Source organism: Ptiloglossa arizonensis, chromosome 1 (genome assembly GCF_051014685.1).
Source record: "Ptiloglossa arizonensis isolate GNS036 chromosome 1, iyPtiAriz1_principal, whole genome shotgun sequence".
Lineage (NCBI taxonomy): Eukaryota > Metazoa > Arthropoda > Insecta > Hymenoptera > Colletidae > Ptiloglossa > Ptiloglossa arizonensis.
In genome coordinates, this window is record NC_135048.1 from 13,496,388 (window position 1) to 13,521,488 (window position 25,101).

The 25,101-nt window shown below is 35.9% G+C and overlaps 4 protein-coding genes across 17 annotated transcripts in view; 2 read left to right on the forward strand and 2 right to left on the reverse strand.

Annotated features, from left to right (window-relative positions):
• LOC143153205 (pleckstrin homology domain-containing family G member 5) overlaps positions 1 to 10,232 on the forward strand; it is a 119,418-nt gene extending 109,186 nt beyond the window's left edge. For 2 of the 9 annotated variants that reach the window (XM_076324160.1, XM_076324153.1), the window contains exons 10-20: positions 1,138 to 1,217; positions 3,111 to 3,387; positions 3,841 to 3,986; positions 4,205 to 4,516; positions 4,578 to 4,727; positions 6,565 to 6,825; positions 6,938 to 7,186; positions 7,259 to 7,473; positions 7,558 to 7,746; positions 7,829 to 8,058; positions 8,505 to 9,150. In XM_076324160.1, coding sequence (XP_076180275.1) covers positions 1,138 to 1,217; positions 3,111 to 3,387; positions 3,841 to 3,986; positions 4,205 to 4,516; positions 4,578 to 4,727; positions 6,565 to 6,825; positions 6,938 to 7,186; positions 7,259 to 7,473; positions 7,558 to 7,746; positions 7,829 to 8,058; positions 8,505 to 8,749 — 2,354 coding nt within the window. In that variant the 3' untranslated portion in view covers positions 8,750 to 9,150. The other 7 variants (XM_076324177.1, XM_076324169.1, XM_076324193.1 and 4 more) reach the window with 7 other exon arrangements.
• On the reverse strand, positions 3,519 to 15,479 carry Lztr1 (Leucine zipper like transcription regulator 1). Of its 5 annotated transcripts, XM_076324251.1 has the most exons (12): positions 15,373 to 15,431; positions 15,237 to 15,290; positions 14,920 to 15,101; positions 14,168 to 14,476; positions 13,956 to 14,070; positions 13,723 to 13,889; positions 13,099 to 13,663; positions 12,590 to 13,040; positions 12,347 to 12,525; positions 11,985 to 12,269; positions 11,673 to 11,855; positions 3,519 to 3,737 (listed from the first exon to the last, which is right to left on the reverse strand). In XM_076324251.1, the coding sequence occupies exons 3-11, from the start codon at positions 15,024 to 15,026 to the stop codon at positions 11,736 to 11,738; spliced, it is 2,298 nt and encodes a 765-aa protein (XP_076180366.1). In that variant the 5' UTR covers positions 15,027 to 15,101; positions 15,237 to 15,290; positions 15,373 to 15,431; the 3' UTR covers positions 3,519 to 3,737; positions 11,673 to 11,735. The 5 variants fall into 5 exon arrangements, with proteins under 5 accessions (XP_076180366.1, XP_076180356.1, XP_076180383.1 ...); XM_076324241.1 differs by having other exon boundaries at positions 15,237 to 15,477; XM_076324268.1 differs by having other exon boundaries at positions 13,099 to 13,182; positions 13,417 to 13,663; positions 14,920 to 15,477.
• Positions 15,480 to 16,938: 1,459 nt separating this feature from the next.
• On the forward strand, positions 16,939 to 21,158 carry LOC143143091 (transmembrane protein 164). Its single transcript, XM_076303979.1, has 5 exons — positions 16,939 to 17,498; positions 17,568 to 17,684; positions 17,757 to 17,835; positions 17,996 to 18,096; positions 18,410 to 21,158. The coding sequence occupies exons 1-5, from the start codon at positions 17,181 to 17,183 to the stop codon at positions 18,650 to 18,652; spliced, it is 858 nt and encodes a 285-aa protein (XP_076160094.1). The 5' UTR covers positions 16,939 to 17,180; the 3' UTR covers positions 18,653 to 21,158.
• A 129-nt stretch (positions 21,159 to 21,287) lies between these two features.
• Positions 21,288 to 24,975, reverse strand: Fsn (F-box synaptic protein). Of its 2 annotated transcripts, XM_076306579.1 has the most exons (4): positions 24,611 to 24,975; positions 24,140 to 24,413; positions 23,973 to 24,063; positions 21,288 to 23,704 (listed from the first exon to the last, which is right to left on the reverse strand). In XM_076306579.1, the coding sequence occupies exons 1-4, from the start codon at positions 24,913 to 24,915 to the stop codon at positions 23,610 to 23,612; spliced, it is 765 nt and encodes a 254-aa protein (XP_076162694.1). In that variant the 5' UTR covers positions 24,916 to 24,975; the 3' UTR covers positions 21,288 to 23,609. The 2 variants fall into 2 exon arrangements, with proteins under 2 accessions (XP_076162694.1, XP_076162698.1); XM_076306583.1 differs by lacking the exon at positions 23,973 to 24,063.
• Between the last annotated feature and the right edge of the window lie 126 nt (positions 24,976 to 25,101).

Below are 25,101 nucleotides of genomic sequence, written 5' to 3' on the forward strand. Positions count from 1 at the left end.
TACACCTCTTTTACTATGTAAAATATTAAATGGCGGAAATATTCTCTCGAGTCTATCGATAAGTTAATAACAATTTTCGATTCACTTTCGGTGAGTGTCGTAGTACATCTACACGAAGATGTACATACATATTTAAACGACGAAGAAGCACAAAGGACAGAATCTCGATAATTGCAGGAATTGCGGACTATCGAGGTAATCGATCGTGCAAGGTGGCGAGATTCGACGTCAAATTCCTGGACACACGGATTTACGAACCTAATTATATCGATGATCGACAACGTGGAAATTCTTTGGACAAATTTAGGTCGACGAACCTGGTTAAACGAATCCTTTTTGTAATTTTCTCCGATCGTAGATGTGATTCGTGATAAGTTTCACGGTAAAATTGACACTGTTCGTGGAATTCCAAATATAGAAACGTTTGGGACACATTTGACCTTGAACTATGGGTACAACTCCGACGCAAAAGTTTCGATGCGTGAACGAAAGTTCACGAAACAATTTAACGACGGTATTTCGGATGGTTATTTCCCCTAATGACGTCTATTTTCGTCCCGTTAAAGTAGTTTCTGTTTCGCCTCGCACGCCCCGAAGAGAAGTAAAAAAAAAAGAAAAGAAAAGAAAAGAAACGAAGAAAACACCAAACCGATCGTAGATACGAAGAAGCTTAAGCGCGCGAGTAGTATAGCCGTTCGTGATCAGACTGCCGCGCGAAAGTGTCACGAACATCGATAACACGCTATCTGTTTCGACGGAAATAAAACCCGTCGCCGTTATAAAATGTGATTCCTGAAACTTCGTGCTTGTTTATCAATCACAAATATCAATCGGAACGTTTAACTGCTCGGTTCACTGCCGGCTGTCAATTCTCATTCGGCGAACCTTTCGGGACGTTTTTCGAGCGTAGCGAAACGCGTCCAAAAGTTTTACCCGTTACATCGCACAAAACGAAAATAAATGTGAAAAGTGATAAAAAGAGGGCGAGAAATGTCCAAGGTACTTTGCTTCGGGATAATTTACGATTCGTTGCTTTTATCGTCCCGTGAGGGCATTATTCTTCGAAACGGCAGGGAAGAGGAATTCGAATATGAAAATTTCTTACGATACGGTTTTTTTCTCTTTTATGTGTTTTAGTTAAGGACAATGAGAAACCGAACTCGAGATCGACGAGTCAGAGACCCGGTCAAAGTGTATCGTTGAGGAAAGCGAGCGGGGTAAGTTTGCTACTTTCCTGGTTTTTAATATTGCGAGACCACTCGTCCTTGGATGGATTTTCTCCGGTAACATCGGTTCGATGTTAAAATTCGAAAATCTAACGCTAACGTCTCCAGAATCACGTGGATGTAAAAAGGTGCACGTTGTTCGGCTATTTTTCCTAATTTTCTGGTTTGTAACGTTGCCGCTCATCCTTCGAAAGTCGAATTTTCTTCGGTAATATCGGTTCGGAGTTAAAATTTACAGACCCAACTATATTGCACTGAAAAGCGTCTCTAGAACCACGAGGGTGTAAAAAAAAAAAAAATGTACGTCGTCGAATTATTTTTCCCATTTTGCTGATTTGCAATGTTACACTCATCCTCTGAAGGTCGCATTTTCTCCGGTAACATCGGTTCGGAAATAAAATTTACATGAAACGCTACGTCTTGCCGAAAGACGTCTCCGGAATTACGAGGGTGTAAAAGAAAGTGCACGAGGTCGGACTATTTTTCGAAAAAATCGAGCTAGATCCTCCAGTTGCGTCGGTTCGGTGTAACGGTCCAAGAGAAAGTATATGCAGCTTGCTACCGCATCCCTCGAGTAAGGTTGCTTCGGTGTGCTAATGAGATTTTGAATAGGTTACCAAGAGAGGTTCTCCTGCATTTAAAAATGAAAATAAAACCCCGTCCTTGAAGAGTGAACAGTCTCTTGAGCGATCTTCGTTCTCGATGCATTTCGATCTTTTCCGTTTCAACTCCGAAGACTTGGATTTCCCCTCGTTACGTTTTAATTGCCAGTCATTTTTCCCTGGTATTATAATTAGCGCGGGTGCTCTCGGATACGTTACGGACAACTTGGACGAATCGTTTTGGTGAATCTTCGAGCGTAATTTTCCTTGAAATACATTCTCCCGAGAGACTCGATATCGATCCTCCCTCGTGGCTCATTGTGCGCCGACAAGCTGACACACATCGTGACCGTATCCTCTCCTAATCTTCGATTGAGCCTCAGTAATCGCTAACAATACGGTGACATCGGGTCTCGTCGAACCTTGACCCTTCCGCCGGCGTCGAAGACAAATTGCGAAACGATCCATCAGGTGCAAACAATGCCAACGGAGAACGACGATCGATACTAATCCTCCTATTAGACTGGCATCCGAATTCTAATGAGTTGCCAGGGAACACGAGGGGAACGATAAATGCGATTCCGTCGCCAATTTTCCGACAAGTGCCATTTCGCTGATCTGCTAATCTCCTCCTGTGCCAGATTCCTGGTTGTCTCATTGAAGACACCTTCTATCCTAAGTAGAGTTATCTGTTCGAGTGTACATTGGACTCAGCTGATGATTCTTTTCACTGTCTGACGACTAAAGTTGTCTTTATGCAGAGATACCTTTCAACCAAGAAGTGGTGAAATTCGCTGCTCGAGTATTCGTTTGACATAACCGATGAATCCTTTCAATTTTCAATCACTAAAGTTAGATGTAGAAACACCTATCGTATTTCCAGAGACGTTGAACTGAACGTAAATTCTCTTCCACTTCGTGATTATCGTTGAGTTTGTACAGAGCGAACCAATTTGAAATTTTTTCAAAGGTAAAAGATAGAAATCGAACAATACAGGATTAAATAGCGTCGATTTAACGAAATCCAACTTTCTAGAGCTTCTTGTCTTATTTGTATATCTATGTTTTCCCTTTTTTGGTATTGTTATTCTATACCGGGACTTTCTTAGCGAGTGCACCTACCGGCAATGAGAGACTTTCGTCAAGATCTCTTTAAAGTAACATTTCAATTGCAATTGTTGGCCCGTGGATTCGGAGAAACGACAAAACTTCATCGACGAACGACGAAAGCAGTTCGTTATGCATCTGACGAAAGATCGTTTAGTAAAATTTTCGTTCACAGAGTTATCGAAGTCGTAGCGGTCGCTTCTTCAGCGTCTCGACGGAAGACTCGAGCGTTGATTCCGAGGTGAGTGGCAGCACGACGCTCACTTCTGGTCGGAGTTCTGCTGGGGCTGCGGGACTCAAGACCAGCAAGCAGCGTTGGAGCGGCTTCTTCACGAACACGAAGGGCAACAAGCTGGACCTCCTCACTGCTCAATTGGACGACTACAATAAACACGGTGTACCGAAGCTTACGGATGTTCAACTGCCCTACGAACTCACTATCAACGATGATGGTTGGTACAACGTCGTTAAAAGATCTACCCTCGCCTCTGAAAACTATCATTAAACTACAACAACGTCCCCGTTAATCGAAATCAACCGAAAGAAAGGATCGATCGGACTAGTAAAAGTAGCACCGTTGATTTCTGTACAACGCATTTATATTAATATCCAATCAATTATTTTACTTTATAAAATTCTTAAACATACATATTTATAACGTCGTTCGATGATCGCCGATGCGAAATTCTCCGGTGCGCATCGCCGTGATCCCTCGAGTCGTTTGTTTCTTGCTATAGAAATATTTTACAGTCCATTCTCGGGAGCTCGGAGACGTTGATTCATCGTCTTGGATCGTTCTAATCTAAAAATGAAAACAAGCGGAACTTTTAATAAACAATTCAAATTGCCCCCGTCGTTCGTGTTAATACACGGTCGGCGCGAAGTAAAACTTCATTTTATTGCAGCCTTGTACAACTTAGAAGACGACTGGCGTAACATTGTATACAACTCTGACCAACTTTCGGAGAAACAGCAGCAGCAACAAACTGCTTTATGGGAGTTAGCTCAAACAGAAGTAGCTTACATCAAGACACTGAAGGTCGTCACAGACGTAAGTACATCTCACAAATATTTGTCTGCAAACAGCGTAGAGTCGCTACGCCCCTCGTGCTATAGAAATTTCACTTGAACCTTCCGGTCTATAGACCCCAATTAACATTTGCTCAAAGATTTCTTTTCGACCAAGGAACAAATATTTCCTAGCAAAATATAATAATAGGAAAAAAAAAATGATTGAATAGGGTTTCACTATTTTCTCGTGCATTCCAGCTCTTCATGGCGTGCCTCTGCAACCTGCAGGCCTCGAATATCCTGACCGAGGTCGATAGGAGCAAGCTTTTCAGCAACATTCCTGAGATCTATGCCGCCAATCGCTACTTTTTAACCGAGCATGTCATGACAATGGTGAACACATCGAGATCTACTGGACAACCACTGGATCCAGGTCATCTTCTGCATGGTTTCGAAACGTTCGAGCAAACGTTCGCACCTTACACCAGATACTGTGCCGAACAAAGCAGGTGTCAGCAATACTGCAGAGACCGGTTCAATGATAATCAATTGTTCACGGTTTATCTGGTGGTAAGTACAAAGAGAAGTTCAGAAGTTCGCTCGTATTCTGACACGGTTCTATGTTTGCCAGTGGTGCGAGACTCAAAAGGACTGCAATCGACTGAAACTGCTCGACATATTGGTGAAACCTATGCAGAGATTGACCAAGTACTCGCTCCTCCTCAAAGCAGTTCACAAAAATACGGAGAACGAGGAACAACGAGCGGAATTAACGCATATGGTAAGAGTGTATTCGCTAATGAATCATTGGTACTGTACACGGTGGACAAGTCCCGTGAAAGAAATTCAATTAGGTCTGGATTAGGTATAAGTTAAGTTCTGAATATCTTAGTCAAAGTGCAATAGACACGATTAAGTCTGAAATAGGTCTGGTCTAAATCAGGTTCTGGATTTATTAGTCAAAGTGCAATAGACACGATTAAGTCTGAAATGGGTCTGGTCTAAATTAGGTTTTGGATTTATTAGTCAAAGTACAAAAGACACGATTATGTCTGAATTGGGTCTGGGTTAGGTCTAAGTTAGGTTCTGGATTTATTAATCAAAGGGCAATAGATACGATTAAGTCTGAAATGGGTCTGGTCTAAATTAGGTTCTAGATTTATTAGTCAAAGTAAAAAAGACACGATTGGGTCTGAATTAAGTCTCTGTTAGGTCTAAGTTAGGTTCTGGATTTATTAGTCAAAGTACAATAGACACGATTAAGTCTGAATTGGATCTGGGTTAGGTCTATATTAAATTCCAGATTTATTAGTCAAAGTGCAATAGTAACAATTAAATCTGAATTGGTTCTGAGTTAGGTCTAAGTTAGGTTCTGGATTTATTAGTCAAAGTACAATAGACACGATTAAGTCTGAATTGGATCTGGGTTAGGTCTATATTAAATTCCAGATTTATTAGTCAAAGTGCAATAGTAACAATTAAATCTGAATTGGTTCTGAGTTAGGTCTAAGTTAGGTTCTGGATTTATTAGTCAAAGTACAATAGACACGATTAAGTCTGAATTGGATCTGGGTTAGGTCTAAGTTAGGTTCTGGATTTATTAGTCGAAGTGCAAGAGACACGCTTCGTTTCGTACGCATTTTACCCTGTAGCGTATTATTGACCAAAGAGATTTGTAGTAATTGGGTCGAGTGACGAAATACTGTAGCCACACCAGATGTATGCACTGCACCTACAAGTCGATACAGCACAGAGAAAAGAGAATTGTCGACTCGCATCTCTTGTGACACGACAGATACTCTTTTACGCTAATACATTGTCATTATTGACGAAATCGATCAATCGTAGAAGTCCACCGCATAATGAGAAACGCGACAAAGTGAGATATAATGATCGAGTTCAGAAACGCAATTGATTGTGAAAATGCGTTTCGCATCTCACTTCGTCTCATTCGGTTTCGTTCGCGTTCCTCGTCGCAAAATAAACTTTTACACGTGATCGACTTACAAAGAATGTTCGACAACAAAAAGATTAAAAAAAAAATTTGAACCTTTCCCGTAGAAAATTTTTCAAGGGGTGGGGTGTAAATTTTGAAAAAATAAAGTTTTTTTTTTGAAATTCTAAGGACATCAAATGCCATAAAACTTTGTATTAAACTTTTCTCTGTATCTTGTACGATTTAAAAGATACTTGCAATAATATGTAAACTTACATTTTCTTTGGCAGGGTGTCTTCGCCCTTAGAATCGCTTCTATGCCGAAACAAAAATGAATTCATCAATAAGGTCACTTGAATTACGTTTGTGCAAAGTTTCGAATCTTTACGAAATTTCTTATTAGCCAAAAATGACAATGTATCTGCATAAATGCGTAGCTATTACGTCAAACCGAGTGCGATATTGCAAAGCGACCACCTGTACCATGTTGTGAGACTTTTTGCGAACCATGCACAGTACTACTTCCAGGAACACTTTCTCCACATATCCATCAGGAAGAATCTCATCCAACATACCTGTCCCGAAGTATTTCTTCGCATATCGATAAAAAATGTACCCCGTTCAATATACACAACTGTTGAAACGTTAGCCGCATGTATAAAATCGTAATAAAATCTTGCAGATCAAATCTGTGGACGATTTTGTGGCGTCTGTGAACGCTGCTTTGAAGAGGAACGAGGAGACTGCACGGTTGGTCAGCGCGGCATCGCGCATAGAGAGCTACGATGTGGTCGAATCTCGAGATGAAGAATTAGAGAAATTAATTAAGATTCACAGTACGTTTGACATTACCACAGTGCCGATGCCAGGTTGTCCAAAGGACACGCTGAGGGTGCTTCTCCGTGACGGTGATTTAAAATTGCGAGACGCCGCCAGCAGCAAGGTAATTTTGTACACGAAAGAACAGAAGACGTTGAGGATTGAAACGACACCGAAGGTTTAAAAACCGATTCAACTCGAAGCATAACTTGTCCCTCGCTTGTTAAATTTCACAGATGGAGGTGCATGTGTTACTGCTAACGGACATGTTATTAATCTGCAAACCATCGACCAAGAAAACCTCAAGTGGTCTGACTGGAACCGTCGGTGGTGGTTTAAAGATTATTAGACAACCGTACGTGATCGATCGCATTCGCATACACGAGCTCAAGGAACCCACCAGCTTGGGATTGATCTATCTGAACGAGTACGGAGCAGCATCGGCTGCTCTGGTTCTCAGCACTGGGGAGTCAAAGTTGGCAAAGGTGATTTGGTCTTAAATCTCGAATCGAACACTGTTTGTACCTAATTGTCAATTTTCTTGGATCTGTTTTCAGTCTTGGATGGAATCCATAAGGAAAGCTCAACAACAATTCGCACTGATGAAGGTACCACCGCTTGGTAACACCTTGAACTTGGCAACGGTCAGCCGACAGCCCAGCACTTTCCTAGGGGATGTTGATTTCGAGGGGGAAGAGTGCGAGACAATTCTTAAAACACCTCGAGGGAGTAGCAGGGCGTCGCGAGTGAGCAGCCTTGCTCATAGCCACAGGTGTGTCGCAATAACAACCTCCAGTTAGTTTAGTATTTAGAAATAGTCATACCGAAAGAACACTAGAACTTCCTCTAATCAAAGTCGCGAAACAACTTCCAGCGGAAGCATCGAAATGGAAGGCGTATCTCCAGGAAGCAGTAGCTTCCTACCCAGTTATAATCCAAGCAGAAACGTTAGCGTAGAAACCACCGAACTACCACGCGCCTCGAGCGTGTCGTCCGAAGAGGGTGGCGAGAGTTCTGGGCATAACCATAGACCCCTACAAATAAGGTAATCAAGCATGAAGAAATTGAAGAGTAAACAGAAACACGTTCTAAATTGCAATTTGACCAACGTTTGAACGTTATTTTAGTCCTAACAAATTTGATAATAGACGATACCTGCTGAGTAAGTCACCGACGCCCAACACGCTGAGCGTCCAAGTACCAGCATATTCTAGCTTGGGCCAATCGCTGCCAAACTTGACTCTAGCCACTTCGCCACAAACTTCAACAGTATCTCCGACACCGCCAAACTCACTTCTTATCGTACCTCAAATAACAAAGAGCAAGGACACTTTGCTTTCACCGGGGCACCGAGGTAGCAATTACCCACGCGGGACTATATCTTCTTCCACTGTTACCCTCTAGAAAAGCTTGTTCTGACAATAAACACCAGCAAAAATGGCACTATGCATGCTTAACAAAGTTGCTAGATAGGTTGAGCGCCGCGGCAAGCCTATAGTGGTCCCTTCTGATATCGCTTCATTGATTCTCAGCAAAAACGGACCTGATTGTCTTCCTTCTGGTCGCTGCACTCAACCTACTAATAAAAGTAGTCCCATTCATCCTCTTCCTACAAAGAAATTCGATAAAAATTCTACTATAATACCCAAGATCAAGAGTACCAAAGATAATCTAACATAGACAAAGATAACCTACTATAGTGAAAGATAATTAAAATTCTGTTATAAAAAGTTGCACGGCTTCGTATTAGCAAGATGAAATTACGGTAACACGTTGATGTGCTCACCTAAAATATACCATTAGGTATCTCCTATCCACCACCGTCACCCCCGAGAGGGGCTCTAAGAAGAGCATTCGCGATTCCGCAATCGCGAAATCCACCTCTCGTTAAAACCAGACACATAAGCACGTCTGTAACCCAGACGGTGCAGCCCACGATGAACCTGGACACAGAAGCCATTGAGGAGAGAAGAAGGAGGCTGGAACCTTCTCACAGGATGCCATCGACGAGCAGCATCGCGGAGGAAAAGGTTAACGCTTTCATCTGAGATTTCAATCTACGACCTTGCTTTCTGACGTAAATCCGGTAACGGTGCTGGCAAGAGCTTTTATACGGTGACTTCGGCTAAATACCGAGAGACTTCAGTGATAAATACAATAGGAAGATTCAGATGCGGAGTGTTTTGTGAGACATTGTATGGCCAGTAAATAAGATTCCTGAGCCAGACGTAAGATTATGATAAACATATTTAAAGATTCTTGTAATGGGTAGAATAAAACCATAGACTTCTGGATGAAATTCCCTTTGCTTTTGGTTCTCGGAAACCAGTAAAGATGAAATATCTCTTTATAATCTCTCATGGAACACCCTGCATTTTTTCTGTATGTCAACTAAGTTGGTGTTGTTTAACATTGAACGAAGACGGAGATTTTGTATTGTTTGCTACATTTTTTAGAAATGACAAGAGCTGGCATACAAGAGTAACCTACCGAAAAGGTAAATTGCTACGGACCATCTGCATTTGATAAGGGTGTACGTGACACGTCGTGTTTAGAAACAAGATGTTACTTTCTGTTGTCTATATGCAAGTGCTGCACACACTTTCATGCAGGATCAGAAATGAGTTCAAACAATAGAAAAGGATTCAACTTGAGTAGGTGAACGTCTTGTACTCCCTGTGCCTACAATATGAATCGAGCAATTTTACAATCGGTGAGGCAAGAAATTCCGGTTCACCCTGACAATAGCAGTAAATTAGATTTTATACCATCTTATACACGATTCTGTTTCAGATTGGGGCCATTCGAAATCAACGTGAAGTTTGTACCATGACCGTATCATTGTAACTTATTTGATTAGCCGTGTAACTTCTAGATCTCATTTTGTAATTAATCGCGTGCCAGTTGAAACGGCCACGTTGAATATTACCCTAGTTCATTTAGAATTGTAAGCGATGAACAGAACAAAACAGGCCTACATAGTGTAACTACATTACGACTATTTATCGTGATTTAAGTTTAGATGACTATAATAGTTGGAATTAAGACGCCTCTAGTGAAAATTTTAAACTAAAACGCGAGTTCGTGATTTAATGATAACGCAGGTGTGATCATTAGGTGAAAGGACGCACGTAGGGAATCACACTTTTTCGTAGAAGAAACAGTTGCGCTAATCCCTCGTACAACCAGCTTCTAATAAAATACAATTGCAAGCGTGGGAGAATACGAGAAGCGTTAATGCGGAAGAGAAACGTTTACTTTAAGTACAAATTCGATTTCGCAATATTTTGTTCAAGAGACTGAACTGAAGAATCGGGCCGTTGATGAACGTCACCCAACTAGAGACAACAATATGTAGAAAGAAAACAAGAGCAATGATTTTATACGAGCTCCTCATGCAAGATTTCTTTCGACCCTCAAATTTGCGCAGCTTGCATTAAGCTTAAACGTGTTAATTATCATAAAGAATATCGATTGTACGTATATGTACGATCATACGCGATCAAGGTCAAAATATACTACATAATTTGTTAACAATTTGTTTTCTTCGATACCCAATACTTATTCACATTTCTTAATAGAAATCTCCGTTTTGTTTAGAGGTACGTATCTACTCTTCTAAATCATGATATACATTAAGTATTCTTATATAATAGTAAAAGTCAAGTTAACAATCCTTCGATATTAAAGGTTTTTTTATTATAAGTTTTGACACGATCATTTTTGTTTATATTATACAAGATGTCTGGATCAAAAATATGGATATTGTATATAGAAAATGTCAAATAATGATAAAACTACTACAACTCCTGACATTTAAAACTTATTCTAATAACTAGTTTAACTTTTAATCACTGATTCACTCGTTCGTGTTATAATTCTAAATCTATAGTTTAAATTCTTTAAATATATACATAAAGTAAACACCAAACGAATTGGCTCATCATGATCATTTTCCCAACAGCAAAAATCTCTAGTTTAGACACATGAGCAAATACGTTTGACTTATAGGAGCCTGGTACCACCTCCGTCAACTTCTAATTGCCAATGAAATATATTTACCTGTCTCTTTCACTTTTACATTTACTTTCTCATACTCATTTAACCCACACGGCTCTCTATCTACATGCGTTCGATGATCGAAATAGGGTAGAAGTAAATACATTTTACGCATACACATATAAGTATAATAGATGTATATCCATAGGATGATTCATTCGCCAATGAACTCAAAGTAGTACTGCCGCCTACACTCCAGTGATAATCCTGTGAGATAGTAATTTTTTAAATTTCCGTTGTAATAATTGTCGTCAATCAACCGATGATGCAACAGGGACAGCAACGACTCATCATTCAATACAAACACGGAAATATCGCTAGTGTTAGGCGGCGGTACTTTGGGTTCATACGCGAGAGAATTACCCTGTTTATGCGTCCTCACTCGACTCACAGCGGAGCATTGTTTCTATACCGTCTTAAAACTATGAATAGAACAGCTTTTCTCCATATTTGAGATAAAGACGGCGTGTATATCGGTTCGCGTTCTTTGTCTAAAACAAGGAATTGAGCGCACAATGAGCGAGAGAGGAACGCGAAAACAAAAGAGACAGCGGTATAGGCAGAGAAGGATTTGACCCTCAATGATCTTCAATTACCCTCACAGATTAATTCGATTGGCGCTTACTTAATATCATACAATGAACTATAAAAATATAAATAAACAATTGATAGTTCCCTAATACCCTTATATATTTAAACTTACTATATCATTCAACAATGAAGTTACTTTGAAATTTAATTGCTAATATTTGAATATAAAGATTTGATAGCCGACAACGGATATTACAGGTTTTTACTTATTTATATACGCGCGCGATGCTTTAGATTTTTCAGACATTCGTCTACCATATACCCTTGCCCCAGAAGATAAAAAATATTAAAAGTTGTTAAAATACTATACAGCACACTTACTGGACAACTAGAGGGTGAGGGTAAATTCCAATTGAAGGGACAACGATGCGAGGCAGAAATCCATCAGCAAACAGTAGCCATATCCTGACACGGTCGAGCTTCACTCCGTTCATCAGCTAAGGCCTCGATGATGTCTAACAAAAGTTCTCGACTTAATTGCTTCAATCTTGGAAGTCTTGCAACCTATAACAAAACATGGTTATGTCAGCAGGGAAAGAAATTCCTACATTTCAGTGTCAATGCTTTCCTAAAACCTTAACCTGTCGTGATAAAAATTGAAACAAACATACGAATGTTAATATAATCATGTACCTTTGTGAAACGATGCACAATTACATCCAATGCATACTCCTTCATATCAGCAGCTTGTATTCTATCTGCAGCTTCCAAGATTTGTATAACATTTTCAAAGGTAACATTCATTTCGAGATTCTGTTTACAAAAGGCGTGCAATCGATTGTTCGTAAAACCGTAGAAAACAGGCGCAGTAAATAAATACAAGGAGTCTTCGGGTGGCATGGAAACGTCCGCGTAGTAAATGTACCTCAACAAGGAATTGAATGATTCAGAAGAAGGGATCATTTCGCCTATTTGTATCTGTCATAAAATCGAACATTACATTGTAATACATTCAATTAAGAGAACGAATAAAAGTATAGTGATTAATTTCTCACAGTTACTGTATTATTTTTCGGCATAAAAGAACGGAACATTCCTTCAAAGTAACTACATCGTGCTGCAAGAATCGCTTTATGAGCTGGGATCTGCACCCCATTTAACATCAGGGTTATATCACAAAATTCTCGGCCACCACTCTTCAAAAACGCCTCCATATCTTGCTCCAATGTCGTTTCTGAAGTCACGGAATAGAAAATTGATAAGTTATTGATTTTTTAAACAAATATCGGAAAACATACCTATGTCAGGGTCATATTGCTTGGATAAGCTTCTTGTTTGTGGCATTTGTCGTTTTCTAATAATTTCTACCATCAAAGGCTGGTCCAAGGTCTCAAATTCTTCGCTCATTACGATCTGATCGTAATTGCTATCTTTCACGACGAAGCTCAAGCAGAACTCTTTTATGAAGTAAAGTTCCAAATGCGCAGCGTTGTGCAACGCTTCGAGGACGTTTGCATGACTTATAGTTGCTTTTAAATAATTTACACACAGTTGTTCCAAGCGTTGCATATAGAATTCCACGGCTAAACGATAGACGTCCATCATAAGAAGGCCGATCCGATTACTTAGCGGATCTTCCACGCGACTGCTCGACCCATCTTCGCTTCTTTTCGTTGGATCAATGCGATCGGTGTAAATGTAGTTCAAGACCATTTCGAATGCTTCTGGACATGTGTTCTCCAATCTCACCTGCAATACAACTACATGAAGTAACGATAGATATTTACAATCTTGCTAGTTCATGTACCTCTAATAATGGTAGGTTTTTTGAGATCGATGCATCAGTAGTTGCAAACGTATTTTTCAAACACTCCTCTCGATTTTGTCGTGCCTGTATAATTCGGTCTCTGAGAAATTGCGATCTAGCCGCTACCATAGCAATATGAGCAGGTATTATTGTTTCTGAATCTCCTACTATGAATTCTACGTCGCAGAAAAGACGTCTATTTAGCAATCTCCCGAAATCATCATGCAACGTACACTTTGGGTAAGATGAAAATTGAAACCGGTACATATCGCCCGATCGTACATTATTATCAATTGTTCCACCAAAAATGAACATCACCTCACCAATTACTGCTGCCGCATGAAACAAGCGACCAGATGGAATTTGACTATCAGCAGATGGTAAAATAATACTCCACGTTTTCGTATCAAGATCGTAACAATGAAGATCATTAGGTAATGTGGAATCGGCCGTACCACCAAAGACAAAAAGATGTCTATCAAAACTGACCATGGTGTGACCATACCTGCGTGCTGGTGGTGGTGGAGCACCACGAAGTATGTGTTCCATAGAAATACGTGTCCATCTAATAACAATTACTTCATAAAATGACATACAACTTTGAAAAATAAAAAACGGACTCACCGTTTTTCTCGAAAGTGAAATTGGAACAAACTGTTAGTGATCCTAGCTCCACTTTGACCACTGAATACAAACATGGATTCACGAGCTACAGCAACTGGAAAATTACAACATGTTGGAGGACGGTCACCAGATTGAACAACTTTTTCCCACACTCTTGGTTCCCCAGGCTAAAAATGATTGCAAATAAGTGTATAATCTACACTCTGTTTTAAACACTTATTATATTAATTTACCAATAGTGAAATTGTCCACATGTCGTGTAATCTTGCATTTCCATCGTAACCCGCAAATATCCATAATTTATTGTCATATACAGCAGCCCCATGTGCAGATCTAGCTACAGGCGTTCTAAAAAATGATTTAAAATATATATTGTCTACCTAGAAACGACAAATGGAATAAATGGCTAGAGACAAATTAAAGAAACTAAGTAAGTCAAACATACTTCCCAATAAATTTCCACTCTGTCCATTGGCAAGTTTGGAATTGATATTCAAACAAGTCATTTTTATTGGTGAGGTTTGAATTGGAATGTATATCACCAGTATAACCACCAAATACAAACATAGAAGAATTATGCACGACTGCCGAATGATGATAACGAGGAGCAGGAGGAGCTCCTGCTGCCAATGCACGTCCCCAGGATTTCTCTTTCACATCGAATCGCAACAAATCATTCAACATACTTTTACTATTATCACCACCAAAAACATATATCGCATCTTCGTATGCTACAGCAGTGTGTTTGCTACGCCTGTGTATAATACAATGTAAGGTAAAATTTGGAATAATATATGTACAAAGCACTTTCTAATATCACATTCGATGCAAGGAAAAACAGGATAAAAAGAGGATAACTTTAATTAATAATGAATGTAACTACTGTTTATAACTTAATATACAAAAATTATATTGGTAATAATTAAAAATTCTACGTGTTACTCATTATCATTTATTTAAAATCTCCAATTCACAATCACAAGTAAACTGTCTTTGAAACACAAAGTTACAAAATAAATAAAGAAACTGGAAAATGCTGGACACGACCAAAACACTGATGCACAATTATCGGAATTAAAATGCTGTAACAAAATTATTGTTTGCACAAATGACATTATAAAGAATTAGGGAAAATTTAAAATGATTCGTCAAGTTTAAATTTATATTTTAGGTAGTAGAATTGTCAATTCTTATTACCTGGCACCGACGAATTCATCGCAATCTGGCATACGTTGCCAACGATGAACAGTTTTAAAAGATCCCAAATCAAGAGTCAAGCATTCGGCAGTCGCAACGTTGTCCATTTTTAATTATTTCAAAAGAACTCAATCACTTTAGGATTCTCATGATTAACCTACAAGCTCTTTACTTAACCGCTCCTGGGTATTTACGAATACTTAATATTCATTATACGAAAGAAAATTTCCAATGACCTCCAATTACCAATTTGATAACGAAATATCACAAAGATTAGTTTTATACTAATCAAAAATCAAGACAATCTAGCCACCTACCACGGAACTGTCAAAAACATGTGTGGTTCCAACGATCGAGTGGAGTACTGTTGACTATAATAATAACTCCATGAAATTATATAAATTTGTTTACTTGACGTCTTACCCGCGATTAACATAAGCAATTTGCACTCACATTTTTTGTTGAATTACAGTTACCACTGTATACGTACATACATACACCGGACGCATTCATTTCTGCCACTTGAGGGGAATATGGCAGAGCGGCAGACCAAACGCATCCCCTTCTCTTTCTCAACACACTTCTAGTTGTTGCGCGAATGTAACATTGTAGATGGTGTGGTTTAAACTTTATAATAGGTTATCAATCCAATGAATCGATTATTTAATACATTTGCGTAAAAATATTGGTTATATCTATCAGAATTACTTTTAAAACTCTATGATACGTATTTTGTAAAAAATATACCATATTTAGACTATGCGTTTCAGAATTCATTTTCAAAACGCAATGATTCATATTTTATTAAATTTATTAATAATAGTTAAATCCTTGGATTCATAATAAATCTATATAGTAACAGTACTATGGTACATTCATCTAGCGGAGAAAGGACCAAACCAATGTTAAATTTTTAATAAGCGTCCATGTCAGCGAAACAGGAAACTTATAAAGGAATAATTTCCATTTTTGACATTAGATAATACCACCAATTACTGTTTACCGGCTCTGTAAATCACAACTTCATGCATAGACGAGTATAGATGTTTCACGCAACAAGATAAGCTATACAGTCACTTGTAGACTTACGATGGTGTTCGGTTCCCGCAACTTCGGACGTAAAACCAAAACGTCGTGAGTCAAATTTCATACAAAAATAAATAATATAATTATAATAGACATATGTACATTAATAATTTACATATAAGTAAATAATTACATAACTACATAATATAAGCATTATTCCGGATCATTGTCATCATCTGTGCTACTGATATTTATTACAGCTCTTGAAATTTATCAAGGAGTGTGTAATATATATGTATGTGGCGACAGCTATAAAAAATTGATACACTTTTTAGGTTTTTTATGAAATTTTTTTGTAAGTCAAGGTGGTCGTAACTCGTGAAGTTATTGTATCTTTAAAACTTATGTAGCTAAAGAAAATGTCATAAAGCAAAATTAAATAAACAAAATTCAACACATTCTAGTATTAATTTTACGTATTTTTATATATCCATGTATCTAAAAATGTCAACTATACCTATTTTTTATATCGTATTCCATATTTGTAAATGAATTAATTGATGCACTCTTTTTCTTCTGCAGAAAAAAGTATTAAAGGACTTATGTCTTAAAACTACTAGTTTAAATTAATGATCTGCAGTGTCAGTAAACAATAATTAGTGATATCATTTAATCTCAAAAATAGTAACTATTCTCTACACATTCAACCGTGTTGCCTTTAAAAGCACTGATTAAAAATTTGATTTTACTATTTCTGTATAAATTATCAATTTAAGGATTAGATTATTATTAATAAATTTAATAAAATATATATTATTGTGTTTTGAAAATAAATTCTAATACATGTAATCAATATTTTGATATGTGTTTTAAATAAAAATTTTTAATTTTTTAGCTTAAATTAATTTATCCTTATATACAGTATAGTATTATACGAGTAAGGGATCTATAGTGTCGGTATACAGAAACTGATGGCGCTATCTAGTCGCAAAACCGGCTCGTGATGGGCTTTATACATCTTAATTAATAAAAAAATTTTTTGTAAATAGACTTTAGACCAAAGATTAAATTATTATTTATAAAATATGTATCTTTATAGTTTGAGAATAAGTTTTTAGGAACCGTGCAGTTTTAAAATTTGAAATTGATTATTGTTAACAGTGTCAATTTTACACGTAGTTTGGAATCAGATTATATTTCCCTTCGTTACAGTTATACAAGCAGAACTGTCAACGATGTTCGAATGGGCATATGACGGTGTTAATGCCTCTATAGCACGTAACATAGGACCAGAATGTGCTTACTATTTGAGTCCAAAGCGAAGAATAATCGAAACGTTGCTAATATCTTTATTCATAATAGGATGTCTTGTTTGGGGTTATAAACGAATTAGACTTCCAGCTCAAGTATCGTACGCAAACCATGATCGAGTGGGTAGAAGGGTGTTGTTGATTATCATGTCACTAGTTTTGGGAATGGAGCTAGGTTTTAAATTTTCCAGTAGAACAGTTGTATATATTTTTAATCCTTGCCATATAATAACAGCAGTCCAGGTACATTTAATGTATATAGCTTATTTAAACATATCCATTATGATTATTTATACTTTTTCTGTAATGCAGTTATACTTATTGGCAGCAGATCCTAGTCCAACAGTGACATCAATCTTCAGGATACATTTAAATTTTATGAATGGACCATTATTAGCATATTTGTTTCCAGAGACTGAATCTCGAAAAGTAAATTATTATTTTCTGTTAATAAAGAACTGTTTTGATGATTTGTATTTACCTTAACACAAATTGTTCCAGATATTTGCTGATAAAGCTTTATACTACATTCAGCATGGCTTGATGGTAGTAATCCCTTATTATTTGCTTAGGCTTGGAGGTAATAATTTACAACTTACATGAATAACATTTTAATTTTTTCTTCTTTCAAGCTGAGAGATTAAAAAAGATAAAGTTACTTTAATCAAATACTAATAATTGTTGTGCAATGATCAGTATAAATGTCAATGTCAAAAATATTCTTTAATTTCTACTTATAGGTGTTTACAATCTTGAGTCTTTATCAGATCCGAGTTGGTCTGTTTTTAGTTATGGACTGAATTTGGTATATCATTTTTGGATTCTTCAAGCTATTGCTTGGGTATGTCAAATTTTATTTCACTACTATTTCTTGTAGTTGACACTTTTACACCCAATTAACCATTTCACATGGTACCATGTTAGCGTCATATACAAACTAATAGTTAATTGCTAATGGATCAATAGTTGTAATGGTTTTCATACTTCAATATTCTTTACATGTTTACTGTTTACTCTTCTATATTGTAATTACACTGTGAGTGACTAATGAGAAGCTCGTAGTAAAAGATGGCAGCAGCAAATAAAAAAGCATTTGCATGAAATGTGGGGACATGAAAATGTTAATAGTAGCATATTGATATTTTACTTTGCAGCCCATACAAGTCAATCTTAGTCACATGTTATGTGCAGCTGTTCTTGATCCATTTGAAGGACAAAATTATCGACTGTGGACACTAGTTCATCAGGGATTATTGTGCCCTTTACTAAGCAAGCTAATGCACTATACATCTGATTTCTTTCTAACAAGGTTCCTACCGACTAAAATAAAGCCAACGCTTGAGTGTGCACTTCCGGAAAAGAAACTCATGTACAAAAATAATGAGAAAAGTGCATGAAGATACATATATCTCAGGGAATGGAAACATGTGTTAACTAGTCCTATACTTTATAATATATGCTAATGTAATCTATATGAACATGTTGCTACAATTAAGTAAGTACTTGATACTTAAGGGAAACCAATATGTTTGTATGTTAATTATTAACAAATGAATACAAGGTATCTTGTATTTGTATGTGCATCCATAATTATGCAGGTGTTACCTGTAAGGATTACAGGTTCTTTTTTCAGATGAATATGTTTATAATTTTTTGTTTGCATTGTATCCTCGGACACAATGGATAAGAGACATAAAACATAGACACATATAACAGAATAAATTATGGTCATAATTAGGGATTTATAAATTGTAAATGAATATGTAGTAAGTTTTAAAACCTAATGAGTTTTACTTAAATTGCGGTATAGTATACTTTTCACTTAAACGTTTTACATCGCAAAACTCTGGTACTTTCTTGGAACAAATTTCTAATTCATCTGTGAATAAAAATATATATGGATAGTCTCTTTCTAAAAACTCACACTTTTTAATGCTATAATACCAAAGAAAATAAAATTTCTTCTCGTGTTATCTTTTTTTTTTAATTCATGATAAATCTACTACTTCATTTCTTAGTACTTTATTTCGGTTCCACTACTTAGCCAGCACCAATCAATTGGATGTGCAAGAATACCTGTTTCATTAAGGTGTAATAAGAAGCTTAACTTAAATGTGCTTATTTTTATTAAATCTGGAAAATCTTTTTTAAATATGAAAGCTTAAATCTTATTCGTACAATACTTATTGCTTATATATGTCATAAGTATTACTCTATAACAAGTTCAAATTGTGAATGTGTATCTATGTAAATGCTTCTTATGTCCAAATGTGCATTTAAAATGCATTGGTTTATTCGTTTTGAAAGTATGTAAGATCGTGTCAACAGTGTGCACATAATGAATACTCATTTTTTAAATTACACTGTACATTCCATACAGCAATTAATGAAATTACACTGACAATTTTATGCCAACTGTTAGAAATTTCATTTCTTTGAAATATATTTTTTTATGTCAAGAAAATTATGGCAAGAGAAAAATTAATATATTAGTCAACAAATTAAAAAATGAGTTTAGATCACACACTTCCTATTTTGAAAATATATAAAGAAAGTCTATACAAATATATTTCTCTAGAATAATACAAAGTGTGAACAAAAATCAATAAATGCTTGTTTTATAATTCCTGGTTTAATCTCAACTTATTTATATTTAAATGAAGATTTATATTTTTATAACAATTGATATATCCTTTTTCAAATCGCGTATACGAGAATATTCCAGGAATACTTTATTCAAATTTATTTAGCTTTAATTGTGCGCATTTTTTATCCAACTGAGTTTCATATTGGTAAATTAAAATTCAAAAACGTACTGCAGTACAATAGGTGAAATTCACGCGAAAAGATTTGAACAAGAAATCAACATTCTAATTACATTACATTCATAAATGGACATTGTTCGTCTCAAGTATGCAATTGTAAAGGCCTCGAATAGAGAACGTGGAATCTCGATACAGTGCGATAATAAGATTTTTTCTACTATTGATTGTGTTTCATAGCATGTAGAATAATAGGCATGTAAACAAAGCTGCGCAACAATAAATTCTCAATTCATGTACTTTATTAATATTAAGGGCATACTAGAATCTGAAGAAATTGTATCATGGATGTGCTATCATATAATGTAGGTGTTTCAAATCACTGTCCTATGGCAGATTCAGCAAGAAAATTAATATACATTGTGTATATATATGTATGTATGTGCGCGCGCGCGCGTGTGTGTATACTGTATACAGAAAGGATTATGTGTACAATGCCTATATATTTCGATATTGTAGTTCCGTTATCTTGCCAGACACTCAAAGATGCAGTATATTATGTATATGGAAGATTCATTACCATAATGAGCCAAATCTAATATAATTTAATTTTATGGAAATTGGATTTGAAATTAAATTAACACGTACCACTTTCTGTATCTACCATTTGCTATTATACATAGAAAATTAATTTGGGAATATAGTAGTTAGAATATCTGCATAAATTTTATAATTAGTTTGTATGTTCAATTGCGATTTTAGAATACTTAAATACTCCTATGGATTAATTGTGGTGTAATTTATGATTAAATCATTATAATTTTGAATCTTTCATGGACGTATATTGAAGTCAAACAGTACTTAATAAGTTACACAGCAGTAGAGGATTGTATATTGTTTTATTTTAAAAAAATGTATAACAGATCATTATTATTATATTTTTATAAGCTACGAGAAATATTGTTTCCATGGTGATAACAGTAAAATACAAATTTGAAATTAAGCATAAGATCTACTCGAGAAAAAAATGGAAGAAACGTTACATTTGATTATGAATTTTGTTAAACACGAACACGAAACGGGAAAGGATTTGTACGAAATATTCACGTGTAAATGTTCCAAATAAAATAAAAACTTTGACACGAAATACGACCTGTTTTAATTATTCCGTCGGATGACAATGAAAGAAATAATTTGAAATTGTACCTTATAAACATTTCTCACTTTTAAAGTTTATAAACAGATTTCATGGTATACAACAATACAAACATTAAAGCATTAAAATAAAATAATTTATTTACAAAGCAGATGTACATTTCTTTCTTTAAAACACTCGTAGTTCTGATATACGTGCAAGTATACCGGTGTTCCATTCTTAATCGTATCCCGACTAATTCGCTTTTTCTCTAAACATTTGTACAGAACGGTTTCGCAGGCGGTTACATGAATATCTATACGGGCGTTCAAATACGTGTATTTACAAAATGATGATTCGAATTGTTTTACATGTACGTCTATGTTTACATGCACAATGGGTCAACGTTGATTAAATTGTAATACTTAATGCTATATCATCGTATATCGTAACCGCATCGAGATTACATCGAAAGAATTGTAATAAGGCACCACTATACTCCATGTGTAATCTTGGTAGTTCGTACTCGAAATAAGTCCACAGTACGACGTTTGTTCTGCACGTTTCTATATGCTTCGAAACGCGCAAGTTTTCACAGATACCTGACTTCTTTTCGTGGTCAATCGAAAAAGTTATAAATTCTAAATCAGTCCGCGACCCATAATATTTTCTATTTATGTAGATGAAGTCATCCCACACACATGAAACAAGGTTTATTTTCTCTTTGTACGTTCATGATCGCTATGTACACAATTCTGTACAAAAGTTTAGGAAGAAACTAACTCGCGAAGGCTACACTTGACGAACACAATGACGATAATAAATATGTACATTACAAACGACTATATTTATTCACATCTCTAGATCATTTTTCAATGTTCACTGTGCTAATAACATTGTTACTTATAAGTACAGACTTCGCGGAGCATGATGTACAATTTTCGTATGTAACCGACATAAGACTTATGGATGCAAAACGCATAAGTGAATTAAAAAGTGGTTCACATTAAATATGACATATTGTGCATTTACCACAATAGTGGCCACCAAACTTCACACCACGATACGATTTTAAATATTTCACTCTTCTTATAAACAAAACTTAATACAGAAAGCTATATCACACAATACTGCAACAAAAAAAAGTGTAAACTCTAGACATCATGTAGATGATGTTTCACAGGTACCAGTTTCATTTCTAGCATTATCTACTTGCTCTTTCAATTTACTTTGAAAATAATGCGAGCAAAATCAATTCTATTAAAAAAAAAATACGGACAATTGTAATAATTATTATACAAATTGATTTGATTTTTTACCACAATTTACAATTTGAAATGCTGCTTTATACATTTGAAAACAAAACAGCTATGAACACTTTAAGTGGAACACCCTGTATACTGTTTCATGAAATGTTATTCTTCATTCATTCAATGATTTTACTACTTAGAAATAGATACTAACTTAAGATGTGTATAAATATCTATAATAAATTAAAAAACGAAGCGTAATTGGTTTTTGTAAGAAAAGTATCTAGTTCTCCTTTTTTACAGAAGATTCCTTCCTTAACTGAGTTAAGAAAGACAGAAATAAGCAAACATCTACACAGATATTGTACAAAACATGAGCACACTAATAAAATACGACGAATCACAGATATTCCCTTTATAATTACCACAAAATTATGCAAATAGCACAAGGGTAATAAAAATGAGTTTAATATTAATGGCAGACTCGTTGATGTTCATCAAAATAATCCATATGCCACGATATATGACTATCTTGTAAACAAGTTGGAATTGCCATCTTTTTGGCAAAATATTTATACATATAAAGCATGTATTTATACAAGGACTCGACTATCAATACTGTATGGAAGAGTAAAGAATCGGACAATCCTGATTTCTATGTACATGCGCATTAACTTAAAATAAATCTATGTGACTTGGAAAAGCGTTGAAATGAAATTAATCTGACTCGCGTTCATTTGAGCGCGAAGGAACTTTTTTGTTAAAAATTATCTAACTGAAAATTTGTTACGTAATTATTTTAAAATCAGTAATATGTCACTCAACTCTTTTATACAATATAAAGATACTTGAAATATAAATGAAAAAATGTAATATCGAACATACAGGTCTTCTTAGTACTAGCTATTAGAAGATGCATAATTTCAAGTAAAATTTATTAATGTCCACTGTTGAGTAACTTATGACTGTTCACACTGTATAAAGCCCTATTACGGATTTATCAGCTTAAATGGAATGCTAATACTATTTACAATGTATTGACTGAGTGAACAGGCACACATCCTTCATAAAGAGTATCATACAGTTCATTAGTGCGCTAGTTCTACTTCATAGTAGACATTCCAGTATAATGCAGAGAATCTGCATTGAGATTCCAATACACTCCTGAACAAGCCTCTGAAGATATGTTTCTATTAGAAGTAAAGTGTTAGCCATCTAGAGGAGGTCCTAAGTACACCATAGACACCTCTGTGTTTCCATATACAGCAGATACAGATGGATATAATCTTTTGTCTGGCAATCCTGCATATTCAATTTTATTATTAACATCACTAAAATATTAAAGTTTTGAATATACTGATTATTTTACATTTACAAAAAAAATAAAGCTGAATTCTCAAACTATATTACTGTGTAGGTTTTATATATTTAAAAATAAATATTTCAAGGTATCGTAATATTTCCTGACACTAAAATTTGAATCAAAAGTTTAATACTACTGTTTAACTTAAAGCTTTACTGTAGCTGAGTTATTTAAAACTAAAATGTACCAAAGATTAAAATACAATACCTCTAAATGCCACTCCCAAAAATTCGTAATTTTTTTCAAAAGATAACGTGTTATCATCACAATCTAATATTACCCTAATTCTTTCCCCAACCTGTTAATTATAAAATTTTACACCTTAAGGTATATTCGACAATATTCTGTACATTCCATGTAAAAATATAACATACCTGATACTTAGGGGCATTATTAAGTAACGGATAGTTTCCTTGTTCATTTCCATTATGTAACAGGTGATTATCCACTAGATTCCATCCCCATGAGTGTTCGTCTGAACCCATTAATGCTACATACCCATGACACAATAATGGTGTTTCTTTTGTTGCTATTCCTATAACTGCTACAGTGCCCAGAGGTCCTTCCCAAATGACCTCCCAAGCATGACGACCATGTCGAAAACCAATTTTTCCTCTACAAGCATCTGTACTTTGTGCAATAGGATTTCTGTAACATAGTCATCATATATTAAAGCACTAATTTATCAGTTAAATTTTAAAGAGTGATCGATACTAAGAACTATTTTCTTATAATAATATTATTGTTATTAAGCGACAATTACACATTGTATTAGGTTTATTTACATCACCCAACAAAAATACACAAAAATCGACGCACGTTAAAAACTGAATCCATTGTTCTACCTGTGTAGAGTGAATCCATTGTGTTTAATGTAAATGTTACGGGAACAATCAACGGGGTTCCACGCGTGATAAAACGCACGCAATTTGGATTTATAGGTGGGTACCGATGACAATAAATCGGAACTGAGAGCCTCCTGGGCCAACTTTCGGATGCAGTGCATTCTCCACGCATCATTGTTCTCGTCATTTAAGAATCGGTTCCATCGTTTGCACACCATCGAGCAATTTCTCAATGTGTGGAGATCTAAATAAGAAAAAATCACTTCTAAAACTCGATCAGGTGCTCGAAGTACTATATCGTCCATTTTGCCGGTTCTGACAGAATAAACGAGCAAAACACATACATGCAGAACACCGCACGGTAGGAAACATTAATTCGTTCCGTTTGAGGGGAACACGGCACGCCAAATGCATCTCCCCTCCTGTTTCGTATTAACTTCTAGTTGTTACACGATTGAAACACTAGATGGTGTTACTGCAACAACGCGACA

Excerpts from the sequence above, each read along its gene's own strand:
- Lztr1 (XM_076324241.1), bottom strand. The coding sequence starts at position 15,026 with ATGGACAACGTTGCGACTGCCGAATGCTTGACTCTTGATTTGGGATCT. Across the intron at positions 13,890-13,955 it reads TGTGGACAATTTCACTATTG|CCTGGGGAACCAAGAGTGTG; the intron begins GTAAATTAATAT and ends AATCATTTTTAG. Across the intron at positions 13,041-13,098 it reads AAAACCTACCATTATTAGAG|GTGAGATTGGAGAACACATG; the intron begins GTACATGAACTA and ends GTTGTATTGCAG.
- Fsn (XM_076306579.1), bottom strand. The coding sequence starts at position 24,915 with ATGGACGATATAGTACTTCGAGCACCTGATCGAGTTTTAGAAGTGATT. Across the intron at positions 24,414-24,610 it reads AATGGATTCACTCTACACAG|AAATCCTATTGCACAAAGTA; the intron begins GTAGAACAATGG and ends ACTATGTTACAG. Across the intron at positions 24,064-24,139 it reads ATAATGCCCCTAAGTATCAG|GTTGGGGAAAGAATTAGGGT; the intron begins GTATGTTATATT and ends TATAATTAACAG.
- LOC143143091 (XM_076303979.1), top strand. The coding sequence starts at position 17,181 with ATGTTCGAATGGGCATATGACGGTGTTAATGCCTCTATAGCACGTAAC. Across the intron at positions 17,499-17,567 it reads ATATAATAACAGCAGTCCAG|TTATACTTATTGGCAGCAGA; the intron begins GTACATTTAATG and ends TCTGTAATGCAG. Across the intron at positions 17,836-17,995 it reads TTATTTGCTTAGGCTTGGAG|GTGTTTACAATCTTGAGTCT; the intron begins GTAATAATTTAC and ends TTCTACTTATAG.